The 27,928-nt window shown below is 39.6% G+C and overlaps 1 protein-coding gene across 3 annotated transcripts; it reads right to left on the bottom strand.

The window, feature by feature from the left end:
- Positions 1-17,154: 17,154 nt before the first annotated feature.
- On the bottom strand, positions 17,155-27,606 carry snx2 (sorting nexin 2). Of its 3 annotated transcripts, XM_026999796.3 has the most exons (15): positions 27,425-27,606; positions 25,182-25,296; positions 24,674-24,819; positions 23,900-23,969; positions 23,329-23,372; positions 23,107-23,248; positions 22,872-22,950; positions 21,702-21,777; positions 21,117-21,230; positions 20,655-20,748; positions 20,199-20,404; positions 19,891-20,034; positions 18,308-18,388; positions 18,068-18,139; positions 17,155-17,976 (listed from the first exon to the last, which is right to left on the bottom strand). In XM_026999796.3, the coding sequence occupies exons 1-15, from the start codon at positions 27,599-27,601 to the stop codon at positions 17,926-17,928; spliced, it is 1,611 nt and encodes a 536-aa protein (XP_026855597.3). In that variant the 5' UTR covers positions 27,602-27,606; the 3' UTR covers positions 17,155-17,925. The 3 variants fall into 3 exon arrangements, 2 of the variants coding, with proteins under 2 accessions (XP_026855597.3, XP_081563874.1); XM_081707748.1 differs by lacking the exon at positions 19,891-20,034; XR_014119938.1 differs by lacking the exons at positions 17,155-17,976; positions 18,068-18,139 and having other exon boundaries at positions 19,828-20,034.
- Between the last annotated feature and the right edge of the window lie 322 nt (positions 27,607-27,928).

Genomic DNA, 27,928 nt, shown 5'->3' with positions numbered 1-27,928 from the left:
TGTTTTGTAAGGTACCAATAGATATGTAACTGGGGAGGTTTCTAAGCTCCACCTACACTCTGTATGTGGTTGGTGTAGTGTAGTGGGTAGCAACTCTGCTGCTCCCATGAACGACAGGGGGTTCAATCCCCTGTCTGCAGAAAACGCATCATGCGGAGGCAAGACTATCTTACATCAGTCTGACTAAAGTAAATGTCCATATGCTGAATTAACTAATGAAAGACTGTGATACTTGAGATGTTTTTTAAACATAAAAACAAGGCCATGATAAGGTTTTTTATATATATATATATATATATATATATATATATATATATATATATATATATATATATATATATATATATATATATAATTTTTTTTATTTATTTTTTTTCATTTATTCAATTATTCATTCATTTATTTATTTATTTATAATACTGTTTTCAGTAGCTGTAATGTGAACCTTTGATGTTTAAACCTGGGGAAAAGAAGTCATACTCCAGATTGTTTAGTACTAAGGTGGAGTTACACAATGCACAGTGCCAAAGGCTGAAACATTTCCACTCACACTCAAAATGTGTCTGAACAGGCTCCAGGAATCATTAGAGCTCCATCTCTTTACGCTGAGAAGAAGACACCAGGTGGACAGCATTGATCGTCCCTTCAATCTCTCTCGGTGGCTCCCTGCTACACGTCGCCAATTGTCGGGCTTTTTCTCTTTCTGCTGTTAAAATATGGTCACAAATTTACAAAAGGGACTTGTTCTCCCCTGACCCTGGCAAGGTACCATCACTCAGTGGAAAACATTGTGAAAATATCAAAGGGAAGCAGCCGTCGACAGGGGAGAAGTATAAACAGCATAATGATTTCCCCAGAGTTTCTGCCAAGAGCCGGTGTCACCCGAAAGCAGCATAAATGGTGACACATCCTCACTTAGGATTGCAGGGAAATCGAACGCTGACATTCTTTTTAGGGCCCGAGCCTCCTCATAAGCCAATTACTGTGGTAACAGGAGAGCGCACTTCTCCAAGCTCGGGCAGGAATGCCACGGACCTTCTGAGATTCGGACTGGGTACATTGCCAAAACAGCCTGAACTGCACAGACCTCAGTGCGCTCGTGCCCAAAGGAGCTATTTATAAACAAAGTGAAGCTTCTCCACGGCCGAGCTCCCGAACCACACTTCCTTTAAATAGTACTTTTTTGCAGACTGCCACCCAAAATAAATACCCCCACCCTCTCTTTTTTGATGGAAAGGTATACACTTACAAACAAGCAAAAAAAAAAAAAAAAGTTTGAAAAATGCTCTCGGTTAACAAAAACTTAAATACTGTGAAATGGTTTTGACAGGGTTTAGTCAGAGAGGATGGATGAAAGCAGTTAGGCTCGCAATTGTGGTAACATTTAATCATTAAGATATAGAGTTTACACTGGAGCCATTGTGTTAAATTTATGCATCGTAACCATTCATCATGGGCCATATACAGGGTCTCAGAAGCCAGAAAATAATGTGTTGCTTAATAAATCAGGTGATACCATGCAGGACGAGCTTTTCACCTAAGACAGTTCAGGGTACAGCCACTGCCAGCAGCTGTTCTCTGGTGTCTGTTTCATCTCCTGCACATCCCCGCTGACACAAATCATCCTAGAAGAAGAAAATATCCAAATCATAGGCCGCTATCAAATTTAGGTAGAGCAAGCACAAGTGGAATACTGCGTCCATCCATTAAGTCCAAGAGAGAGAGACATCTCAGACAAGGAATGGGATCTGACTCTCTGGCAGCCAGCATGGAAAAGTTTCACCTGGAGCAGATTAAAACGGATTGCCCATGTCTGAACACATTTTCCAAGAGGAGGATCTGATGCCACTCGATGTTGTACATACCCCATGAAATGCATCTCGACGACAACCGAGCTCAAGCAGTTTTACAGTGGGGGCTCAGCCTTGCCTGTATTCGTCTTACTAATGCGTCTCCTCCACACTCGGATGTTGTGCGTGAAGGGCTTGGTTTGGAGCCCCTTTTCCATTCCCTCCGAAACTAATTAGTGCAGAAGGCTGGAGCTGGGGGAGATGAGCAACGGTGAGACGTGGAACGGTTGGGTGGGCGACCGGGGTGGGATGGGGGGCGCGGGTTGGGGGCAGACTTGCTCTTTCTATTATATCCGCAAAGACCGCTCAGCCTTGAAGCAATGGCTCTCGAACTGCAGCTTCTGAGATCCCGGCGTCAAGGCCCGATTATCACAATAAAACCGCGTGATGATTTCCATGCAGCCACTTTTACCTCTGACTGGCTTTGGGTAATGAAGCCCTAAAATGTCTGTGTGACTCTGTGGATTCCACAGCTCAGTAAAAGTTCCTCAGTTCACCGTGACATAAACCGCCTGCCCCCGGATAATGAACTATTTTGCAGTTGACACATATTTGCCCAATATTCAAATGGAATTGAGCACACCCTCTCGTTGTGTCTCTCTTTGTTTTGAGGGATGGCTGGGGAGGTGGTTAGGATGGACAGGTTTGCTCTCTGTGCCCCGGCCAGGCCTACCCCCAGCTCGCCCGCAGGGGCCCGATCAATAGCAGCTGAATGCCATCTGCTTGGGGCAGCAGAACGCCACCAGAAGTGTGCGCCATGCATCTTCCTCTATTGAAAGGTTATTTTTATGCGAGTAAACAATTCATCCTCTAGCCTCTGCGCCTTTTGCTCGTTTACCCCCACCAGATCGATATGATATGCAAAACGGGACAGAAAAAAAAATTGAATCCTAAGAGTGAACCTGATGCCCAGGTGACAGCTAATCGATTGGCCTCCCCGCTAAACTCTGACGCGAGGCTGGAGTGTTTTATAGCCGCACATGCAAATCTCCCTGTGCTTTCCCCCCTAACAAAATTCAAATCTTTACTCTCTCCTAACACCGACTTAAACTCTTTAAGCACCTTGAAAAGAAGGTAAGAAGCTCAGCGCAAGGAGAATGTACTTTTTAGGCCCAATTACAGACATCCTCCTTCATCCCCTGAACACTGTGTTTGTTGCCATATTGTTTAATTCCACAAACTGTACATCTTTTGCACCTTGCCGCTCATGCTAGATCCCTGCCCAGATTGCATCAGCATCTGCCTTAAGGAGAGGAAGAAGGGATCCTGAGATGATGTGCGCATTTCAGGGGATCATCATTTGCCTGACCCCTCAGCAGTGGTGTCCAGGGAGACCCAGATATTTCCACCGCATGCTCTGCTGGCCATACCAAACCTGTTACAGCTCCAGGGGGATTGCTTCGCTCTTATTAGATTTTCTGCAGCTCGGCTATTAGTGATAAATGTACTGCTGCATTCACTGTCAAGTTAATCAATGCTGCCAAAGTTTTGTTGACCTAACAGCAATCTATAAAGCAAGGCCGTTTGCCCCCCTTCCACACACACACACACACACACACACACACACACACACAGAGCACCACCCACGCCCCAGCCCCTTCCATGACAACTCTGTCCACCACGGGGGCCCCTTGGAAATCTGATTCTCCTTCAAAGGGGGCTAGCGTGTGCTTGAGGGGTGTCCACAAATTGAAATACTGTCTTTAAAAGCAGGGCAATTGCTGTGACGCCTGGCCTGTCAAAGAAATTGTTTAAAAACCAGAGTCACTCAAATAGATCCAGTTTGATGGTTAAAACACTGGCAAATCGATAACTTCACAGATGATAGAACGTTGTCAAGTTTTTTTTTTTTTAAAGTGCAATTTTCTTGACAACAGACCCCTTATTTTCAACAGCTGTAGCTGTAAAAAGATGAAGGAAGTGAGAGCAAAAGATAGGAGGGACGAGGCCACGAAAAAGAAATAAGACCTCGCTCTCAAATGTATGGCAGTGTCATCAAGCAACTGCTGTGCAGTCCTCTAAAATAAATGACTACCACACACTTTCAAACGCAATTATGGGCTTATGAAATATGAATTTCCATTGATTTCTTTGCTTCTCTTTCGCATGATCATTCAGCTCCCTGTTTGAAACGCGTGCCTTATAAATTACAAGAGCGCTGGCATTTCTCTTTCTTCCCTTGTTTAGTCCCCATTCCTTCCCTTGTTATTTTCTAACTTTATATATATATATATATATATATATATATATATATATATATATATAAGTATAAGTGAGAATTAATATAATCTCTACACAATCGCCGATAGTACATTGTGGCTGTTTGGTAGCAAGGACCCATGTACTCTGTCCAAGGCGGTGAGGGGCTAGTTGATGAGGGTGCACTGAGGCACAATTACTGGCAAGAAGCAAGACACAAGCAATGTAACCTGGATGGAGAATACTGATTAACCTTTTTCACGCCGTTGACAAATGAATTGCATCAAGCGCATACGACAGCATTTATCAACGCCTGTCCACACTTATGGTCCCCGTTCAGCTAAAGAAAAATAACAAGTTTCTGCTAATAAAGCAAAACCACACGCTGCAGCACATTGTATTATCACACACAATATGGCATTAATCTTCTTCGTGTACTAAAAAGAGTAATCCTTGTTTGTTACTGTAATATAACATATTTATTTAGTGGGCGTTAGGCTTTCCTACAAAAAACCTATAAAAACGCTAAAAATAAATTGTTGTTATATGGCACTTCTCTGCTTATCCACTATGTGCCACATTTCCAATCACATCTAATATTTTATCTTAAGGTTATGCTCATAGAACTCCAAAATAAATAAGAGCCAAAATAAAATGAAATGACACGCGGTATAATCATATAGCTGAAGGGGACATATCTTCCAAGCTGTCACCGATCCATGAGAGTGCAATTATGGTGACACCATTCTATTAATTCACTGAAGTTACTCAATTTTTCAGTTTCAAAGGATAAATCCCTAAACATACTGAGCCATTTTTTAGTCATTACACTATGTTTATACTGCCTGGTTGGGAACATTTGGATAGGGGCATGGCTACCAGTGACCTGTCCAAAGGCTGTCCTTCTTTGTCCACAAAAGGTCACTTATCTGACATGTTACAGTGTCATTTGCATTTAAGTGTGCATTTTATTGACCCTTACTTTCAAGATCCTGACTGCTTGCCATTAATGTGTTTCTTGGCTTGATGTGTTCACTCAGCACATGTGGCAATGGTCAATTAACAGAGCTCTCTAATTGTGCCACCATTCGACGAGCTCTCACTAATATGCTTGCTTTACAATTAAAAAAACAATGGCCAGGCAGTTTAATATTGCCTTTTAATGAGGATCCGGAGAAGAACGAAACCACAACTGATGATGCAACTTGTAACCTAACTGGTGACAGCCTCATGAATTCTCTTTTATTTATTATTTGGTTTCTCATGTATTTCTCCAATTCCGAAGGTAATGGGCAAATCTGCTAACAAGAACAATGCTTCGTCCTCCACTTGTCCAACAGCATTTTGGGAAAATAAAGCAAATCAAGAGAAAGAAAGAATTATTTTTCTTTATTAAGTGACCCATGTCCCAGGGGAGACAAAACAAAGCAAACAATTAATCTTTTCCTATTGGTTCTGTAGAGGAAAGGGGCTCAGTCCGAGATGAAGGTGGGCTCTACCTGTAGCAGAGCAGAGCAGAATAATTAGGCCCATGCTGGGGAATAGACGGACTCCTGTGAGAGCCGCAGCTCTGCTGAGCTTTCTCCATCTGACAGTCCCGTTAACCTCCCCCCAAACACACACACACACACACAAATAACAACTCCTATGGAACCATTACTTAAAAGAGAGAGAAAGAAGGAGGGTGGGAGGGAGGGAAACCGAGAAACAGAAAGAATGAGAGAGAGAGAGAGAGAGAGAGAGAGAGAGAGAGAGAGAGAGAGAGAGAGAGAGAGCATAATTAACAAGATTCAGTATATTAATTGCGGGTAGCCATTAAAAAGTGGCGAGAGAAAGTACATTAGTTGCTATTCCTAACAAAGTGTTTAATCCAATTAAGCCAGGCTGCACTGTTCACAGTTGGCTAAGCAAGAAAAGCCTTCCCTAGCTTTCCCGATATCAATAACTGTGGGCTTGTCTATAGGCAAATTGTTACATTAGAGTTTCTTTTGTACAGTTTGAACAATTTAACAGTAAACTACAAGGTACTGAAATAAGTTTTTTGGTTGAACTCAGAGACTCATAAAGGATTAAGATCTCGGAGTTACGCAGCGAAAAAGGTGTTTTTAGATGAATCATGTATTTATGCGAGGTTTCCATGAAGGAAATCTAAGCAGGAAAAACATCAACATGCTAGCAGTTTACTTCGAAAAGGTTTTTAGCTTTATCAAACAAACACAAATGTAAGTAACATTAAGCAATGGTAGGAGCATTTTGTATTCTTTGTGGTTGTATCATTCAATGGAATGAACCTTTTATTTAAAAAAGAATCCACATCGTACTTTCAACTAACGTCAGACCAGCAGAGGACTGTGGTATCGGGTTTCGTAGTCCGCTGACAAATATCAGTGCAGTCGGTACTGTCCTACATTCCTCGGGAAGCTTCCCCAAAAACCTGTGGACTCGAGAGAGAGCCGAGCGGAGCAGGCGCCTGATAGAAACAGTGATGGATTCCAGTTATTAGCAGATCAAAAAGATGGATGGTGCTCTGCTCCACCCAATCAACATCATCATCTAGATCTATTTAAAGATAGTGCTTGTGCTAATCAACTTATTTAAGCTGCTGATAATATCAGAGGCCTAGAATTATCTGCTGTACAGGGCCTCATCACCTCCTTGCTGATCGATAAAATCGCTTGAGCCAGTGCAAACGGAGGTAAGTAATGACCATCCCGGTCATTAATATTATTTAACACTCTTCACACCGGACTTAATGAAGGGTGTGTTTTGTAAACCCCACCTCACCCCCACCTACCAGAATCGGGCTACTCTGAAACTTACTGCAATTCAAAATCTACGGGTTGGTATCGCAATAGTGGACCCAGAAAATTGGAAATACTGGATGGCCTGAACTGAGGCTCAGATGGCAGGCGATAATACACAATTATCAAGGTCTGTTTAGGTTTATTTGCACGGAGCTGTGACTTACATGCATGCTTAGGCTCTAAATCTTAACTCATGCAGAATTAAACAATAGTATTCGGGATAGCATGCAATACACCTCTAGTAAACATTATGGCCTATTTAGTTTGAACCTGGACATTCGAACATCTACAAACCTATTATGCGTATTTAAAGAAATACTGATTTAAAGGTAAGTTTTAAAGTTATAAGGTTTAAACGTAAGTGAAACTGGGCACTAAACGCATTTCTGATCGATAAAATCGTAAGACAATGGCAACAGAGGAAGTACATGCTACTGTCACAACAAAACCTTAGAAACGCACTCAGTACTTTCTAGCCAAGATGTTAATTATCCTCCCCATTTAGTCGTCCTGTACTACCATTACAAAAATGGTATAAGTAATAAATGGATTAGCTCTGGCTGCGTTCTGACTGTATTGATGAATTGTGAAGCAATTTTTAAATTTATAAACACGGTTGCCAAACTGTTACTGAATTATGGATCAGAGGCAAGTTATTTCAAGACAAATGGCTCAGGAGGCCATAAATTCAATATTTCAGACGAACATTTTACAAATCGTAAAACTGCTTTTCTTTTCTCTTTATTTTTTACCTCAGGCCCATCCCAAGATCTGGACGGCTCGGACAGGCAGCCAGGCTCAGTGGCTCAGTCATTAACAATGGCTCAGCCTGAATGAAGACAAACTGGAGACGAGACCAGTTTCCAGTAGAGCTAAGCTGCTTGCAAGATAAATACTCGAAGGGTGACCCTTCAGCCCATGATGAACAACCCCTCATGCTCCCAGCAGCCTCTGACTACCACCTCACCGCCACACTCTGTCTGAGAAGGGGGTAGGCGTCCCTAGCAGCCTGGAGCAATACAGTGGTCATAGTGCTGGAGACTGCAGGTTTCCTGATAAGGCTTATAAGATGTAAAATAATAATAATAATAATAATAATAATAATAATAATAATAATAATCAACTATCAGTAAAGAACACCATAAAGTTATATGAAAGGTATAAGACAAATGCATGGCATGTAAAAAAATTATGTTTGCTTTTATCCTGAGATATTTTTCCAAGTTTTTAACATACATTTGTAATAACAAAGTGTTAATGTAGTATAGACTAATGTTCTTCATGTCGCAACCAAGTCAAATCGAGATTAGATGGATGACTCCTGAATTCCTGGTACTGAAATGTGATCCTGTCTCAATGCTAATGTACTCTTCCATCATGTGGGGCTTCCTCTGTTACATATAATTTCTGAAACCAGACACAAATGAGGATTTTGTCTATATTTATTTACAAAATTATCATATGATACAGGCCTTCAGGTACTGTGGAATATGAAAAAAAAGATCAGTGTATGGACTTGGGGAAGACAGTATTTACCAACAAACATAAAGAATGCAATCCACTGACTGTTTTTTTTCTCCTTCTACACAAAAGGCCCATGACACTGTATGTAGGCTGTCCCAACAGTGGGACCAAGGTCAACATAGGGTCCATTGGCCATCCTAATTACAACCAAAAAACATGCAGCTCAAGCACCCTGGGGGTCAAGAGGCCAGAGGTCAAGCAAGGGGGGATGGGGAGGAGGAGATGCTAAAAAAACCCAGATTTTTGTGCCAACTTGGATCTAAGGGGATCACGGTGATGGATGTACATTCTAAAAGTTCACTTAGGTTGTGCCTTGATTCCTAGTGTTTTTAAAAAGTAATGAATACCTTACATATGCAAAAAAGACCTTGTGGTGCTAATGTGCTTATATATCACCAAAATGTTCACAATGCTATATGGTATATTACAATATGTTATATTACAAAGATTACAAAGATTTCTATATTACAAAGATTTTTAAAGACCTTCTCTGTCTATGGTTAAGTAAATATCTCTTGAATAATAACGTTAATGATAATATTAAGATAAATGTTAATGTTATATCTTGATTAATGTTTATCCTCTTTTGGAAATACCTATCTGTTGGCATTATTGTTGAAGGCATATTGTGTCCACTAAACAAAATACAGCATGACGCTCAAGTACTTACCAACACTGTCAAACATGTTGTGTTTCCTTCAGCTTCAAGACAGCAGACAGATGCAGCTTATAGAAATGGCAGTGGCCACTTCACCAGAATACATTTTATCATTTTTTTAAAAGAATCCTATCAGACACTCGTTAGGTAAGACTCTTGAAAAATCAACTTGTCTTCCCTTCCATTACATTTCGAGCATGAAATAAAAGAAAACAGTTTTTTAGTGTACTTCTGCACTACATCTAAAAATAAGTAGATGGTAAAGGTGTCTGCAGCTTGTAGCCTCCTAGCCCTTAACCTTTCCCAAAGTTGTAGATGAAATGTCAGTGCCAGACCCTCAGGTATAAGTTAGCGGCCTAACTGGACAGCACCATGGTATGAATCACTGTCATTCTAAATGTAGAATCAGCAATTCCAGAGCCATCCTATCTGGAAATGTAAAGGGGGAGAAATAGCTGCTCCAGGAGCTTTGCTATTGATTTTTTCCTCCAAACAAAGAGACTTTCTCGAATACATGATACATCATAATCATGCAATTTGTACCTTTGCGTCAACAGACGAGCAGTTCGGATTCAACAAAGAAACCGAACTGTAAAAGTAAGGGCAGCTTTTACTAGCGAATAAATAAATAAACAAGTGAAAAAACAGTTTCTTCTTGGTCTACAATGCTTTCAATATGTAGATAGTAAAATAAAAGGGAAGCTGAAACTTAATTTCTTCCATTATGCAGATATATGGCTATTACTGAATTCGAGTATTCAAATTACCATAATGCAAATTGTTGTATCTGTGACTGATGTAACTATCAAACAAAAACTAATGGTCAACACTTTCTAAACTGACATTATGCTGCAACACTTTAATGAAAGCTCTGCCAATGGCCGATGATGTATCCCTGTCACAGTACAGTACTTAAAGAGAGACAGAGAGAAAGAGCATTTCAATCTGCAGTGATAATGCTGGCTGTTATAAAGTCTGTCTGTAAGGAAAGAGACAGACAGACAGACAGACAGAGAGAGAGAGCGAGAACAAGACAGAGATCCACTCGGATGCTTCTACCTCTGTCTGGTTCTCTCTCTCTCTCTCTCTCTCCTCACCCAGTAGACCCAGTGGTGGGTGCCACACTGCATCACACCCAGTTTGCTTCCCTTTTCCTGGACAGTCTGAAACACTTTTCCTGGTCTCTTTCATCTTGATGTATTGTCAATATATGGATCGTCGTCCTCTCTAATTCAGTGAAAAAATCTAGTTTTCCATTAGTCTCTGCCTTTCTAATTTTCGCCACCGCTTTGCCACGTGTAATTATTAAAGGCAGATTCAAGAAAGCAATTACTGAACTACCGTTTGTATCTTTGAAATCTTAATAAGCAGCAAGAACTTGTGCTGGGAGACCTCAATACAATTCAAAAAGTCTCTCCATTTTCTCAAAAAGAGAGTAGGGAGAGTTTGTGTTTTTGTGTATGTGTGTGTGTGTGTGGATGCGTGTGTGTGTAGATGCGTGTGTTTGCAGGAGTGTGAGTCCTTATATTTAAAACTAGTTTAAGGAGCTCAAATAAATTTTAGATGTTAGAGAAATCTAAACAGTTGTACAAATTGTGAACAGCCAGCCTTACAAATGTAAAGTGACCTTAATATGTATCAATTATGTATATTGATTAGAAAACATGAAAAGATTTCATATTTCATATTTTAATAATTGTTTATAAAGTTGTTGTATATAGTTGTACATGCATGTAAAAGTATTGTTTTCAGTGTATACTTTAAAACATCAGAAATCAAGTTATAAGTGTTATGCATTTAAAAAGACAAATTGCTACTTACTTTTCATAATATTATCAGCCACATGAAAATTTGTGACAAATCATACGCTATAAAATAATAAACCTCACAAGTTCAGACCTTCTCACACTGCTAATACCATGCAGGTGTTGTGGTTTTGACAAAACCTGCATACCTTTGTCACTGTAAAAGTGTTATTGGGTACCTTTTTAAATGAAAGGATAAAATTATAAGAATGTCTGCAAGAACTGAACACACTCACGTAGCTTGCATAATTCATTAATACAACAAATACAGTTTATGAAATCTTTTAGTATATCACAATGTAAAGAAGTACTCCAAATCGCATTGCATTCTCTTACCTGTAATATTATTCAGGAGAAATGTCTTGAAGTGGCCATTATCTGCTTTACTGCCTATGGGCTTTTTCCCATATTCTAACGTTGCAAAGGGAAAACTGTCAGGCTAGTTTCTGACATGCATTTGCATTCTTCAATGACAAGTGACACCAGTGAAAGGCCACAGAAAACTGTTTATTGATCACTGCAAAACTATTCATTGGACCAGATAAGGTTACATCTAAAGGGGCCTGGTAACAAAGAGGCTGTGTGCGTCAGAGGTCTTCTTAAAGAACGCCATTTCATTATATCATGCCACGATCATGCCACTTGTAGTTATACTGCACTGAAGACCTCCTTGATCGGTTTGTGTGGGTGTTGATGGGAGCAGGGCTAGTGTTCATCAGGCCCATTAAGTGCTCAGTGCGGCCATTCTCAATCTCTTGCATGCTAAATGCCGGGGGTGTCACAGAGCATTTACAGGGTGAGGAGCTGGAAAATGGCTGCCTAATGAAATGGGAAGCACTTGCAGGCTATTTGACACTGCCAGCTGTCCCTACCCCTGCTCGCAATTACATCAATTCCCATTGCAATTCTGACCTTTCCCTTCGGAGAACAGAAGAAATAGGCAAGGATCTCTCCATTTAGGGTCTTGAGTGGGGGAAGTTAGAGGCTGGTGACTTTTTCCTTGACTTTTTGTCCCCACAGCAGGGGTTTAAATATGAGTGAGACTCGATGGGAATTTTGTGCACTTAAAAATCAATCTCTATGAGATCCTAGTGAGCAAATTCTCAAAATATGTGTCGCACATATGATAATTTGTCAATATTTAAATTGTCATTGGGATTGCTTTGCCTCATGGTTAATTTTGTGAAGAAAAATTCGCCCACTGAAAGATCACTTTTCAGTGAAGACCTGAGCCTACGTTTAGGATTTGGGTTCAAACTTCAGCTGTAATTCATGACATATGTGCATAAAAGTCTTGAATAAAATATCACCTTCTTTTTAAATTGGGTATTTGCATGACTACATGGTAGCTGCTTGCTTGCCTTAAATATTCAATGTACACGTTAGTTATTTTTACAGCTATCATGCAGTGTCTCATGTACATGGCTATTATCCAACTAATAGAAATGCCCTGGTTCTACCTACCTTGCAGGTTTCTTACTAAAATCCTGACTTCATTTGACAGGACATGCTGTCCACAACAAATCCCACAGTAAATTCAAATGGTGGCAGAGGAATTGAACAGAGGCATTTGCATACATAAATCTATTGGCAATGTGACATTAATCAATGATTCTCCGTTCCTGCACACCGGGCTGCTGACTCGTGATCAGTGCATTATCGGTTCTGATGGGCTTTTTATGAACTGTGACAGTTCTCTGTCACCTGTTTATGGCATTAAACGGCAGATAATCATTTGGCTTACTTCTTGCAAGTTCTGTCCTTGACTGTAATGTTCATTTGGAAATTTTAAAATGTGAGGGCTGGGTGCATGGTTAATTTATTTCACAGTGTTGTAAAAAAAAAAAAGTGGCAGATATGCCTTGCTATGTTAAGTAAATATAATTATTGGCCAGCCGTTCCTTTGGCAAAAAGTGTTTAAAAATATATCACAAATATAAAGAAAAAGGTTATGAAACATTTCAATTTGAGAAGGGAGGGCTATTTGCTTTAAACATTAAGATAAAATGTAAATTAAAATAAAAATATTTTTCAAATATCCACTAAGTTGCATTGAGACAAATGTACACATGGCAGAAGTGGGAATTTAAAGCCAGACCTGAAACTTTTTTGTGAAAAATTCTGCAGGATGTCTTGGAAAAGCCTGCTCTTCCAGATCTGCAACCAGAAAACGAAACCAAGGTTCCACTGTTCCCGTATTTTCTTCTTGCGCAGCGATGCGTGCAGACAGAGTGTTCTTTTGATCTTTGGGTAGATGTACATTAACAAGGCACATAAGAAGCCATGACCTTCTCATTTTCAAATGCACCATGAAAAGAGCGCAATAGTTACCCACAGGGATGGTATCAGACAGCCTGTGTTTAACCAGAAGCAGCGCGTTTTACCCTTATGAACACGGTGCCACTTATCACATCTGTTTCCTCCCGTCTTTACGATGCCCTTGACGTGAAAGGGCCACCACGAGAAGACCTGTGGTAGTGAACAGCATGGTCCAATAGAGTGCTGCGATGGCCACAGGATTTATTTCTCTTTAGGTGCACGAGATGAGCAGACATGGGATCATCTAGGAGCTCAGCAACTCCACCATCAACAGATAAGAGAAATGAATTAACACCATTCTGCAGTCTTCTTCTTCCTTATCTCCCAGGCCTCCAACATGGCTCTGAACTTCAAATTTGCTAAATCAGGAAATCGACCAATAATACTTTTCTGTGAAAACAAAGTTTGTATTTATGCAACACATTTCTGCAGCACATCCCTGTAGTACTGGGGAAAACTGTACAGGTCAGCCAACTGAAGAGAACAGAACCACTAACCAGAAGACAATAATGCGCAAGAATTAAACACACACACACACACACACACACACACACACACACACACACACACACAAACACACATATATATATATATATATATATATATATATATATATATATATATATATATATATATATAAAAACCCAATGTTATTATTAAGATTTATTATTAAAGCATTTTATAGTTGTATAAGCATTTGAATAGATTTATCCAGAAGCAGCACATTTTATTACAATGCTCTGAAACAACCATAAAAAAAGCTCATATTTGAAAAATTTCTTGTTTGATTACACATTCTTTCAGTACCAAAAAATTCCTGAAGCTTGGTAATTGCTCAATGGTGGTACTGGCACAGAAAGGAGAAATGCCCCTACAAATCCTCCCCACAGATCAGCAGGCTCACAACAAACAGAAGATCCACATTTGCAAACAAATTATATTTTTTTCCAGGGTGCTGGCAGTGGCGTGCATGACAAACTGATGCAATTTCAGCAATGTCGCGAAAGCAAAGCGAAATTTGTCTCATGTTGGCAAGCACTAGTTTCCAGTTGCACTCAGACTTCCCAGATTTGAATCACCAGGGGTCCAGAGGCCCTCGGGTTGACAGGGCACAAATAATTACAGCACACTCCCTTCATTGTAATCCATTATATTGCTCTTCTTATCTGTGAGGCCTGGGTTGCACTTGATCAAGTAAGGTCACTGTGTTTTGACCATAACACAACATAACACTGTTATTTGGAGATATGGTAAATAAACGCTGGCAGGGTTGGCAAGCCTGTATTTTATCAGGGTTTTTTTTTTTTCTTCCTTTTTCTTGTTTTCCAAGGAAGTCTACACAATCCAAAATGTAGCCCCGCCAAAAAGACTTAAAATTCACATGCAAAAGTGATTTGTGTAAAAGCAGGTTTCTATATTCCACTGAAGCAACTCACTGACACTAAATGTATCCAAATGTGGTTCAGCACACTGGAGATAAACTGATCAGCGCATGCAGAGTTTATCCTGTAGGGGGCATTTTGGTACATGATATGGAAGCATGCAAACATAATTAATCAGTAAAAAAAAATGCCTCCAAAATGCCTGCAAAAGTTATCATCAAATCTCATATTCAGAAGAATGAAATATCTATTGGCCTACTCCTCTTTGCTGTGGTCTCATTTTCAAAAGCATCAGTGTTAAGAATATTCAAATTGAAGTTAAAATTGATACTATCCCTCCCGTTTTGGGATAGCAATTCTGGAAAAATAAATCATTTATATGACCAGTTAATCTGCTTTGTATTAGACATATTAAATGACAAAACCAGTATGCTGCAACTGCACATAAATTGTACAACACTCACACACTAACCAAAGACGTTGCTACCTGTTTGTGGCCAAACATCAAAGACTGCACCATTTCATAGTACTGTATTGAACACAACACTTCTATTGAAAACACCTGCATTTAAAAACAGAATCTTGTCATCACAAATTTTCAGTTATGTCATTAGAGACATTTCCACCCAAGTCCTATTGGGAAGAGGGGGAAGACAGCACTCATGATATCCTGCACTGAGCGACTCACACAAAGATACTCTACGCTTATGCACCATCCAACTTTGACAGCTTGTCAATATGACAAAGACAATACAAAGGAACGTGGACTTGAGTTTTTGACAGCACTTTAGAGATGTATATGCAAAGCACTTGACAGGACTTGCTGGCCAGTTTCACTGCTCAGTTCACAAAATTAAGCTGTGATGTAATACCCTTCAAGATTTAAAGTGCAAATGAGCAAGAGATTCAATATTACAAAATTCACATATTCATTTAGTATTCATTTTGAGATAGAAGTATATTGCAGACATCTGTTGCATATATTACATACAGTTGTGTTCAAAATAATAGCAGTCCAACATGACTAACCAGATCAATCACTGTTTTTGGTAGAAATTATATTACTACATGGCAAATAACTTACCAGTAGGTGTAGTAGAGTCATAGAAAACCATCAGACCCAACATTCATGATATGCATGCGCCTGAGTTTATGTAATTGAATACATGCATTTCTCTCTGAAAACCTGAGGAAAATGGGTCATTCCAGAGATTATTCAGAAGAATGGTGTACTTTGATTAAAATGTTGATTGGAGAGGGGAAAACGTATAAAGAAGTGCAGAAATTGATAGGCTGCTCGGCTAAAATGATCTCCAGTGCTTTAAAATGGAAAGCAAAACCAGAGAAATGTGGAAGAAAACGGAAGACTACTATTCGAATGGATTGAAGAATAGCCAGAATGGCAGTGACTCAGCTAATGATCAGCTCCAGAATGATCAAAGACAGTCTGACGTTACCTGTGAGTACTGTGACAATTAAAGACGCCTGTGTGAAGCTAATCTATTGGCAAGAAACCTCCGCAAAGTCCCACTGTTAAAAAAAAGACGTGCTGAAGAGGTTACAATTTGCCAAAGAACACATGGACTGGCCTAAAGAGAAATGGAGAAACACTTTTGTGGACTGATTAAAGTAAGATTGTTCTTTTTGGATCCAAGGGCCACAGACAGTTTGTCAGACGACCCCCACTGAATTCAAGCCACAGTACACTCTGAAGACAGTGAAGCATGGTGGTGCAGGCATCATGATATGGGGATGTTGCTCTTACTATGGTGTCGGGCCTATTTATTGCATACCAGGGATCATGGATCAGCTTGTATATATCAAAATACTTGAAGAGGTCATGTTGCCTTATGCTGAAGAGGGAATGCCCTTGAAATGGGTGTTTCAGAAAGACAATGACCCAAAACACACCAGTAAGCGAGCAGCATCTTGGTTCCAGACCAACAAAAGTTATGGAGTGGGCAGCCCAATCCCTGGACCTTAATCCGATAGAAAACTTGTGGGGGAATATCAAAAATGCTGTTTCTGAGGCAAAACCAAGAAATGCAGAGGAATTGTGGAAAATTGTCAAATCATCTTTGGCTGGAATATCGGTTCACAGGTGCCAGAAGTTGGTCGACTCCATGCAACACAGATGTGAAGCAGTTCTCAGAGACAGTGGTTATACAACTAAATATTAGTTTAGTGATTCACAGCAATGTTAAATCCTAAAGATCTTTTAGTTTATACAGTAAATATTTGAGTTTGTGAAGATAAATGCAGACACTGCTATTTCGAACAACCCAATATTCATTTTTCTTCATTTTTTGTAAAGTAATTAAAAAAATTGATACATTTTTCATGTTTTGATTTAGAATATGCAGTGTTCCCAATGCATGGAAATAAAGACTATTATAAGGATTCTGAACTTTACTCACATTTTTAAACACACTGCTACTATTTTGAACCCAACTGTATATAGCAGTCTTTTCTTTTTGTAGAACAATCCAAGGTAATCTCATGTCTTAGCTATATTAAAAGCTTACCAGACCTAGTAAAACATTTCTTGGTGTCATTGTTTTGGATTTATATGAAAATGTAAAGACAGGAACAATAAAAGACTCTATACATATATAATACTGAAGTACATTCCTTTATTAGAATTTCAGCATTGTGGCATAGGAATGTAAAGTAAAAAATTCATGAATTAAAAAAATCTGTTATAACTTCGCTTTAAAACAAAAGAATCAACTAAGATTTTCCATATTCAAAAATTTCAGGCTAAGAGGCAAAATAAAAATATATATGTATGTGTATATAGCTGCAAGCATCGAGGCTGGGGACCAAGCAGTGTGTAGCAAACAAGAAACAATCAATGTGTTGAACAAAACATGCTCAGTCTGTTTAGCCGACAGAAATATCATATTAAAACTGTCAAAAGAAAAAAAAAAAAGAGAAAAAAAAAAGAAAAAAAAGAAAAAAAACCCAAAGGCTATCCCCTTTCGGATCATTGCCTGTGGATAGAAGAATGACAAATTTGCTTTCAAGTGCTGGCAAAAATTAAAACAATGAACAGAAGGCATTATAGACACAGTGGTGCTTGGACCCCTTATAAAGACAGAGCAGTAGTGCATCAATAAGCTGCAAGTGCAATACCTCTTACTACTGCCCAAATTTCTTTCATGAGAACAAACAAAAGACAGAAGTGCTCTTCTTAAGATACCAAAAAAGGTCAAAAGTAGGGACGGAACAATTAAAAGATTGATAGTGTTTTTATTCGAGTGGCAGGAGTTCTCATCAAGTCCGTGCATCTTGTTTTTTTGTTTTTTTTTTGCATGATTACGTTGTACATGACACAAAAATTGTGAACATCAGTCCCAGTCATTTCCACAGGAGTCTCTCAGCTTACGCTATAGCTTTGGCCTCAGGCAGGAATGCTTCCCAGTATTTTATCAGCTAGAAAACAAGGGAGGACAATTATTTTAAACTATCATATTGGAAAAGATTTCAAATTTCCATACATGCATAGTATACAAAGGATGCATACCTGCTGCTGTGTATGTACTAGTGACTCTAGATATTTAATGATGACAACTTTGAAGTCCTTCACTCTTTGTTTCTATAAGGTGAAACAAAGTCAGGCAAATTAAAATGGTGTCACATTAAAGCAAAGCACAGTTTCCTCAAAGTATGATTTAATTTTTTATTTTTTGAAGCAAAGCTGAAACCATTCCTAAGTAGACCGTCATGCTTTCACAAAAGCAGAAATTCCGACATGCCAACTCGCCTCGAATCTCCCCACTTCCTGACGAATGTTTTTAGATATCTGCTCGAAATCTCTCTCTCCTTGCTGTACTTTAGTCTCCCACTGAAACAAGAGTCAGACAGACAAGAGAACCATCACGCTGTCAGATATACTGGAGTGTGTATCTTAAGTGCACGTCTTTTAGTAGTGGATTCCTCTGTTTTCTTGGCAGGAGAACACGGGGAAAAAAATGACATGACATCACCCTTTTTGTACTGTGAAATAAAAGATTTAAACATGTACATTAAACACAATTTTCTATCAAAGCGTGACAAAATATTAAGAAAATAAAATATTTTAGTATTCACATATGAAATTTATGATTAAAAATAGATACTAGACAATGAATGATCTTTTATGTTTTTGTATGCAACAAGCCATGTGACTAGCATCGTGAAAGCAATACTACTTAGCAGTACATAATGGTCATTATTTAGCAGCATTACTTAGCTTAAAGAACATTTAGAAGAACATTAAAGAACATTACTTAAAGAATATTTAAGATACATAATCTGGCTAACACCATCAAAGAAAAAAGATCTAATTAAACTGAGGAAGGTGTATATTCTAGGATCTTACCATCGTCTGCAAGAAAACATTCAACCATGAAATTGGCCTAAAATGACTAGAGTAACAACATATGACATGGATACCTCAGCTATAACCAAACCTTAAAATCGCAGAGAAAACAAAATGCTATACATGTGCCCTGTATCACGTATCAACAAACAGGTGACGGTATAAAAACAGCAGACATTACTTTTTAGCTTTAATGCCTATTGTAATGAACAGGCCTACATTTGACTATATGCAACTGATCACACCTACATTTGAAGCCCCAAATAAGAAACATGAAACAAATTCAAATGAATCGAGCTGATTGGCCCACAGTCATTTCCGTTTGTTCGTTGATACTTGCTTACAATGCTTTTTTATTTTAAAGCACTTCGGCACATGTTTCATTTGAAACAAGCAAACCGTGTTAAGCAAACACGGAATAAGTCATCATCAGCATGGACATTTCCAACATACACTATGCCAATGGGACACAAACATAAAGACCATGTGTGACAGGAGAAAGGAAATAAATAGATTAATGAAATAAAATGGAAAAACACAAAATTTGAGCCAAAGGGTCCTACCTCCTCAATTTCCTTTGTAGGGCATGATGGGGAAAATGTCAAAATTAAAAGAGGCTGATAATGCTTTGTGGTTAAAGTAATCAATAACTTATGAACTCTTATCAACAGGAGTAGCAGTCCCTGAGGAGATATGAATGAACTAGAGCAAGAGAAAGCAAGCACACTTCATCAGCCCCCCCTTGCAGGGTCCTCATTAAAGAGTCTTGATTCTGGAAAACAACTGTACATTTGAGCCATGGCCCAAGGCTTAGTTTTCATGATCCAGAGAATCACAAGGATTTTTATGGGAAATTTAACAGGTAAATTGGCCAAACAATGTCTTCTCTGTTAAAACTAGAGATCTAATGAAGAGGTTCTTACATTTGAAAATTAGGAATTTGTTTGCTTGCTTGCTTTCAAATAAAGTGTCCACTAAAGACACACCTCTTTAATCTCATCCTTGGCTTGCTGGAGCTTGTCTGGCTTGTTGGCATACTGCAGCTTCGTCTCAGCTTCTCTCTTCCGCTGCAGAAGGAGCTGGGCGTCCTGCCATTTGGACCACGTTTTCATTCGCTGGTCAAACACGCCCTGGCAGCACAGTGAGCACAAAGCGTGAGCTTCACATGGGAGCCAGTGAGCTCCCTGGTTTGCCCTTTACTATATCTCGACACAGAGTAGGTTTCCTTGGTGACTCGTTCAGTGTGCTCTGGTTTGCCTAATTCACAAAGCCCAGAAGAACGAGCCTTACTCACCTTAACCGCGGCGATGAGGCGTACATAGTCGCCTAGCAACTCGGAGAACAGGTAGAAGTCGGCATAGGCCTGCTCCTGGTGCAGCTGGTCAATCTTCTCTTCCACCTCGGCCAGCTGGGACAGAGCCCGCGACAGAGCCGTGTGGTCCTCCGAGTTACCCAGCATTGCGGCACTCTTTGCAAATGACGCCGTGTTGACTGATAACTCTGGGGACAGGGGGAGGGGCTTTGCAAGCTAATTCTTTGGGACAATAAAAGTGCTGCTTTACAAGACAGTCAAATGTTCTGGTAGTTTGTTTGTACGGGTTGTTTATAATTGCTGTTTGCATATGAGTGCAATAGCTCTACTGTTAACCTTATTCTTTAGCACTTTGAGAAGAGTCTACTTTTACAACTGGTGTGTTGGTCTGTGTTACTACATGCAGATCAGGATGGGGAAAAAAATAACTACGTTTACCTTTCCTGTGACACACCAGCGACTCCACACTGGCGTGCAGCTTTCGGAGCTGGATGTCCAAGTTCTCAAACTGCTGCTGTTTCTCCTCAAACCACTTTGTATAGAGAAAAAGCACTTAAAAAACCTTTTTAAAACGTACAAGAAAGAAAATCACAAAATGCCTACTCTACAATTTAAAAAAAAGGGGTGGGGGGTGGAGGCAGTCAAAATCAAAGAACTCAAAGTCTCAAAGTCAAAGAACTATAAAAGTTACACATTATACCAAAAGCATCTAGAAGCAGAATATACAGAGGTCCAGCAGTATCACCCATGCCTACAGTGCACACTAAGAACACAGGAAGGGTGGGAGACACATGCTTCCATGGTTCTCTCTCTCACACTACAGCAGGGACCTTAGGATTCAAGCCAGAGTGCAGCTCATTAATTCGTCTCATTATTCAAGTCCAAAAATCAGCCCCTTACCGCATCCGATTCATTCATCTTGATTGTCATTTTGTTGACAGCTTCGGCCGCTTTGTTTACCATCCTCAATATTCCGGCCCCACTCAGTGCCTGGGTGCTAACCGCTCGCGGCAGCTGGAATAAAATGACAAATAAGGGCAAACAAACCGGTTAACAGGCCGGAGCCCGGACCCAATCCCACGGGGGGCTTCACTCCCTCCTTCCCCTCCACCAGTCCAGGCCTGTACCAAGAGAAGCCTGGGGTTTTCTCTACTCCCATACATTTCAATGCTGGATCCAATTTAATGCATTTTGCCCCCGGAAAATTCTCAAAGGGTCGACGGGCAAAAATAGCTTTCAATTGGCCTCGGTCCATTTAGCCTTGTACAATCACTGGAGTCTTGCATTACAATTGTATAATCCCCCAGAAATGACCTAAGAATTACTGACACCATGTATAGATATTTCATCTGATGAAGTAAAAGGAATAGTGTTAGGTGTGAAAATATTTATTTATAACACTTGCAAAACCCAGGAAAATGGGGAAACTAATTCAACAGAATTCACATTGTGGTGAACCATACAGATTTATTATGAATGTGGTACCTCCGTATTCTCCAGGAACTGGATGACGTCGGGATCTTTCAGAAGAGCAGGATGAGTCACTGTTCTTGTCAAGTATCTATTCATAGAACAAAAAATAAATATTTACTGTTGCACTTAAACTTCTAATGTAAATGCACTATACTGTGAAAGATTCTTCAACAAAGGATATGGTCAATAGGGGGGGAAAAAAGCATATTAAGCCCCCTCCAAAAAAAGAAATTTTACAAAAATATCATATCCCAATTATATTAGAATTAGAACATGCCTTACACAGCTGAACACATTCTGTGACATGGTTAAAACTGGCCAGGAGTATTTTGACCAACATTGGATTTGGATGTGATCATATTAATGGCTTGATTCCTCAACACAACCACAAAACCCTCATCAGGAAACCCGGAGGTTAATTAAGATTAATTAAGATTGCATGCTGTGAACCTCAGTGCAAAGGCCAATTACAACAACAGACAATATCACGTTAATAAGCTAATGGTATTAAGCTAATAATAATCAATTTTTCTTCACAATAAAAAAAAAAAATTCAGTGTGCAAAGCACAGTTCTAATTTTCTATGCCATATCCATCCAACGTGAACTGCTCAGAAATTAAAGGCAGCGGCCATCAAGATTCAGTTCTTTAACGGGTGAAGTGTATAAGCTGACATCCGAGGCCCCCCCCACCAGCCGGGCTGCTGACCTTCCCGTCAGTCAGCACGCTGATAAAAAGGGCAGAGAAATGTCAGCGCCTCACTTAAGTTTAATTTTTATTCGATTCATCAGGCGGCGCAAAACCAGAGACGGAGCAGCAAGCAGGCTGGCGTAGAACGGTGGGCACGTCAGAGCGTGCGAGCTGTGCAAGAGCTCGGGAGAAAAGTGCCAGAGTGAGGCTGCTCGCGCTGACAGCATGAACCCTCCCGAGCTTGCCCATGATTAGTTATCTAATACTTGTTGGTTAACCTTTCATCCACAAAAGACCAGAACAAGAATGCTCTTTCCACGTTTCCGTGTTAAATAAATACATTTTAAAAAAAATTAAAAGTTTCAAACTGGACAAGAACGTTGCCGCGTGACCAGAGGGGAGTGGGAAAATAGTACATTGAGGTTTTTTTTCATTTTTAATTGAATCCAGTCTCTGATTTAATAGTTTATTGTGTTTGTTTTTTAACATTACCTTTGCAAGGCAGATCTTCTTTTTTCTACGAACTCTGCGGATGACAAATCCTCTTTTCCAACCTTGACCTTTGTCATTCCTGGAGAAGTTTTAACAAATATTTCATCAAATATTACAATGGCCAACTAGAGCACATGACATGCTATATCAGGTTTGGCCTTTGTAGTCAAATCTCCTAGTCTGCCAATCTTTGCTTATAGGGAAAAAACATGTGCACCCTTCTTTTCAAACTCACCCACAATGCTTTTCTCTGGTGCCGGAGGGACTATGTATCCAATGTGCATGTATTTGGAGGCTAATTTGCTGTGCAAACCTAGGAAATCGCTAAATCTCCTTTTCACAGAAAACTCATTCCTGCTGAAAAGGTTCAGCGATGTCTAAAGAAAAAAAAAATGCATGTTGAGGTAAAGGTTCTTTACTATATTCTTTACTATACTCAGTCAAGCGTCCAACTCACCTTGGTTGTCACCTTGTATGCCATGTATGCATTCATTCCATCACCTTAAAAAGAGAAATAGTCTGAATTCACAGTTTTTTTGTTTGGAGCAACCTCGAACATTCTGTGGCTTCTCATAATGTAAAGAGGAAGGTAAAGCTCACTTTGTGAAACTGATTCTTTCACTTCATGGTGTGATGAGCAGAGGTATACTATGTGCTTCTGGTATTGGCAGAAAATATATTCATGCTTTTTCCTCTGCTTTTAAAGACGTTAGATGTTTGTCATATAGAATAACGATTCAAAATACTACATTTTCTCTAAGGCTCCAAGACTACAGCTATATAGTAAGTATATGAAGCCCTAACTGCTGAACCTCTGTTAGGAGAGCTGGAGATCAAATCCTACACCTGATAACATTTGAAAAGGTCTATTGATTTTACAATGTACAGCAACCTCCTACAATGGAGCTACCCCGCACAGACCGCTCTCAGGAGACAAAAAGACATAGTGGAGACCAAAGCACTCCCTGTAAAAACGTTCCAGTAGAACAACACAGATAAGGTTTCACCAAAAGCACAACCAAACCCACCCACTTTCTCTGGATCAGATACTGTTATCTGCATATCAAAGGTGTCCCCATTCTCTTCAGTGTCTTCATCCTGCAAAACATGAAGTTGTTTACTAGGAAATGAGTATGCAGCTCAGCAGGAATTAGACTCAGGAAACAAGCTGGCATGTAGGGATGAGCAATAGGACATGAGACTGCAAATTCAACACAAACGTTGGGAGAGTCTGACAGAACTATAAAAAAACCCCAAAAAACCTCTTCTGTTGGCTGATCATTAAAGCGCCTTGTTTATTTTGAAATAACCGCGATACAACAATTTGTAGCAATTCCTGTTCGTGTTTTTACTGCAGACAACACAACAGCAAACAGTCCTTTTCAGTCCAACTCAGAAAATGAAATAATTGTTCCTATTTTGTCCTTTTTCTCATGCTGCCATTTTCACAAAGTCACGAATTCAGTAATTCACATACATCACACAAACTATAAGATGAAAGCATTAAAATGCTACGTTAGGTTTCCCATGCAGCACTGTAAACGCAGGTTCTACTACATACAGTGTAAAACAGCACAAGAGATTAGAAACGCTTGTAGGTGTTTGGGACAGATAGTTTTCCTAAACCTGTGGAAACTACTACAGCATTACTTTTCTCCTAATCAGATGCCTGGCTATAGAACATTTCAAAGCCACTTTAAAACTATAGGCTTGAGCTCATACATGCTTGTCTTGTTTACACCTACTATATACATGTTTATGGCAAATCATAACATATTACAAACGCTAATAACCTGCTTTACCTCATCCAGAGATCTGTCAAACATGGAGGCTTCGGCTCTTGGGGTGATTATGACTGTAGGAGTGACTGGCGTGATGGCAGGAGATGGACCATCAGACAGGATGGGCTCCCTCTCGGGACTGTCCAGCGAGACCTCCTCTGTGGCTTCTTTAGAGAAAGGAGAATCAAATGGGTGAGGTACAACATGCAAGTAGATCAGATATACAACAGCATTTTATCTCCAACTGCAGATTAACAAACTGATGCTAAATGTAACAACAAAAAAAAAAAACACCCCACAGTTCTCATTTACTCCCCATTTTACAATTAGTGATGCACCAAGATTCAAGCATGCAAGTAATATGGTTTATGCAGTAGACAGTCCATAGCATACAAATCTGTGTTACCAGTATCTCTTACTTTACCATATCCATTACACTTTTTTCTGTGCTTATGCTGCATACTTTAAACAAACCTCAACCCTAACTACATCATTTCAAAAACTCTGTGCTTAACCACAAATTACATACCAGCAAAAAGGTCCTCTTGGTCATCATCTAATAATATTTCTTGTTTGGGTCCATTTGAGTTTGTGCTGATGTCTTCCGCAGGCAGGCAGGAAGGCTCTGGGGTTGTTGGGCTGAGCTGAAAACAGAAAGCAGAAATGTGACTGAATCTTCAGTATGAATATGTAAGTGAAACGAGCTTTTGGGTATTTCACTTTTTAGCTGTATATCTAAAGAGCGACGCCTAAGAATACCTTAGAATTAGCAAAACAGATTATCATTACAAATATTACAATTATTTTCACATGGGCATATCTGCGTTCCAGAAGCTGGCGCACTAAGCAGCAGCTGTAAAGCAGCTTCCAGCCATTCAGGACTGCATATTCATGAGGGTACCCAAAGTAATCAGCCACACACTCCTCAGGAGTACATTCTCTACTCCTCTACATATAAGACGTCATATCAAATGAGGCTATTTAGTTCCACTGGCTGAAAGATACGAGAGACTTTATATAAACCTATTCTGCATGTCATCTCATCATTAGCAAAACCATCACCACTATTACTAGTATTATTATTATTATTATTATTACTGTTATTGTTACTATTATTAAGGTTGTTGTTGTTGTTGTTGTTGTTAGTGTTATTATTGTTGCTGTTGCACAAATGCCTGAATCACTGACATTCTGTGTTGTAAAGAAAGTATTTTAGGTAAAATAAAAACATTGCAGAGGTAGAAAAGGAGAACATGCTGCTTCCTTGAAACGTACAGTACAAGTTCATATCATGGGATCTCAACAACCCTGATTTCATAAAAGCTTGAGCAAAAATCTAGTTGTTACTAAATATAACATGTCTTGAGAAGTACAACTCATGTATAGTTAGTATGTAGTTAAAGCCCTATATATGACTTATAAATAATTACAAGTAATAATATCACAGACCTAACTATATATAGTTTACACTTTTTTAAGAAGGCTTTCTCAAATGACCTTTAAATGTTAGGCTTGGACACTTTGTAGTGGTTCATTACATAGCACAGGGTCAGTGAATGTTTATACTCAATTTGCAGCGGTGTAAGAGAGAACATTTTGCAATAAACATTCCCAAAAATAAAATGTTAACAAGTATGACATACGAGTTTAACTACAGAATAAATCGGAAAGCATCACTCACACCTCTGAACCTCACTCCTTCCTTCCTTCCTTCCTCATTTTCCACATTAAAACTGCACAGGTAGCAAACTCAAAATGACTGGTAACCCAAATTACATCTAGTCCATCTTAACTGGAAGACAGTCACATGTTTTATGCTGCAGTCACCTGTCTGTTCCACTCTTAATAGAGAAACTACAGAACAGTGGGCTATGCAAAGTACTGACAGAAATTTATGGAAGGGCAAATGTATTACAGCATACCAGGCAACACAAAGAAAGGTCATGACAACAAAATACTTTTTTGAACCATAAGGGGTTAAAACTAGGATTAAGCATATTTTATTTATGACTAATAAGTCTTACTTTGTAATATTACTATTATAGTATTTTCCCATAAAAGGTGAGTTCATTTCTAAACATATTTATGGGCCATCCATTTAAAAATACATACTGATTTAATCTGCTAGAATTTACTTTTATGACATTCAGCTGACGCTTTTATCCAAAGCGACTTACAATTATGACTGAGTAGAACTTGAGCAATTGAGGGTTAAGGTCCTTGCTCAGGTGCCTAACAGTGTCAACTTGGCAGTAGTGAGGCTTGAACCAACAACCTTGCGAATACAAGTCAAGTACCTTAACCACTGAGCTACAGGAGCACTTTGCTTGTATATCTTATAAACGACCTCTGACCGAACTGTCCTGCCTCTGGAAAACCTGTGTACTTCGGTAAGGACAGAACACATAACTTTTAGAAGGCGGCCCGTCTGCATCCAAGCTGTCTGTCGACGTGACACCAGATTATTTTTCTGCGTTAATCGAGTGCAGGGGGGATGTTCAGTAATGAGGCCTACGCATGCGTACTAAAATATTAGTGGGCTATTACATTTCAATGAAACGTTATTGACTAAACTGTAATTACAAGAAATATGGTTGTGCGGATCAAAGGTCCGAGCAAATCAACAGTGAGACAGATCTACAGCTGCAGTGGAGAGTTTCCAAGCGGTCGACACTGTGCCGTTGACTTTTCTGAGGGCAGTGGCTAGGCTATTGGTTATAGTAGCGTTAGCTAACCAGCTAGCTAGCTAGAAAGCTCGTTGAACGCTCCTACCTGCTCTATTGTAGTGACGGTACTGACAAAAAGATCCTCTCCATCCTCCACTTCTACAAAGTCTGCCTGCCCAACATCTCCCAGCGGTGGAGGTTCTCTTTCTTCCGCCATTTTCGCCTGACAGTGATAACCGTGCAAACTCCGTCGTCGGGAGTCCGGTGGTTCCCAGGCTGTCATGTGACTCGGTCTTATGACAGTTGTGGCGCTTTCGTTGAAGCCCATGCTCCTCCCTGAATAACCTTCGTGGTGTGATAAACAAGAGAAACGTGATCAATCTAAGTTACTGTAGCATAGTTGGCCATAGACGTGGGAAATGTTGGTGATGCGGATGATTAGGAAATGGGAAAAGTGATCCAATCCCTTCCTGGTGGCCCTTAAAAGTAAAATGTTATTTTTGTAATGCGTGTCGCTGACAAAGGCAACCCCCTTCCCGTCCCATTTTTGCCATTTTTGAGAAGGATGATGGAGAGGACATTGTCTTTTTGTGTAATTTATATATTACGC

This window comes from Electrophorus electricus, chromosome 25 (genome assembly GCF_041902795.1).
Source record: "Electrophorus electricus isolate QZ-2024a chromosome 25, ASM4190279v1, whole genome shotgun sequence".
In the NCBI taxonomy this organism is placed as follows: Eukaryota; Metazoa; Chordata; class Actinopteri; order Gymnotiformes; family Gymnotidae; genus Electrophorus; species Electrophorus electricus.
This window is presented reverse-complemented; position numbering and strand designations above follow the sequence as displayed.

What these genes read in the sequence shown, in the direction of transcription:
- snx2 (XM_026999796.3), bottom strand. Translation starts at nt 27,601, where the DNA reads ATGACAGCCTGGGAACCACCGGACTCCCGACGACGGAGTTTGCACGGT. An exon ending in CCAAGAGGACCTTTTTGCTG is followed by an intron (nt 24,820 to 25,181) that starts GTATGTAATTTG and finishes CTTTCTCTAAAG; the next exon opens with AAGCCACAGAGGAGGTCTCG. An exon ending in AGATGAATGAATCGGATGCG is followed by an intron (nt 20,749 to 21,116) that starts GTAAGGGGCTGA and finishes CTCTATACAAAG; the next exon opens with TGGTTTGAGGAGAAACAGCA.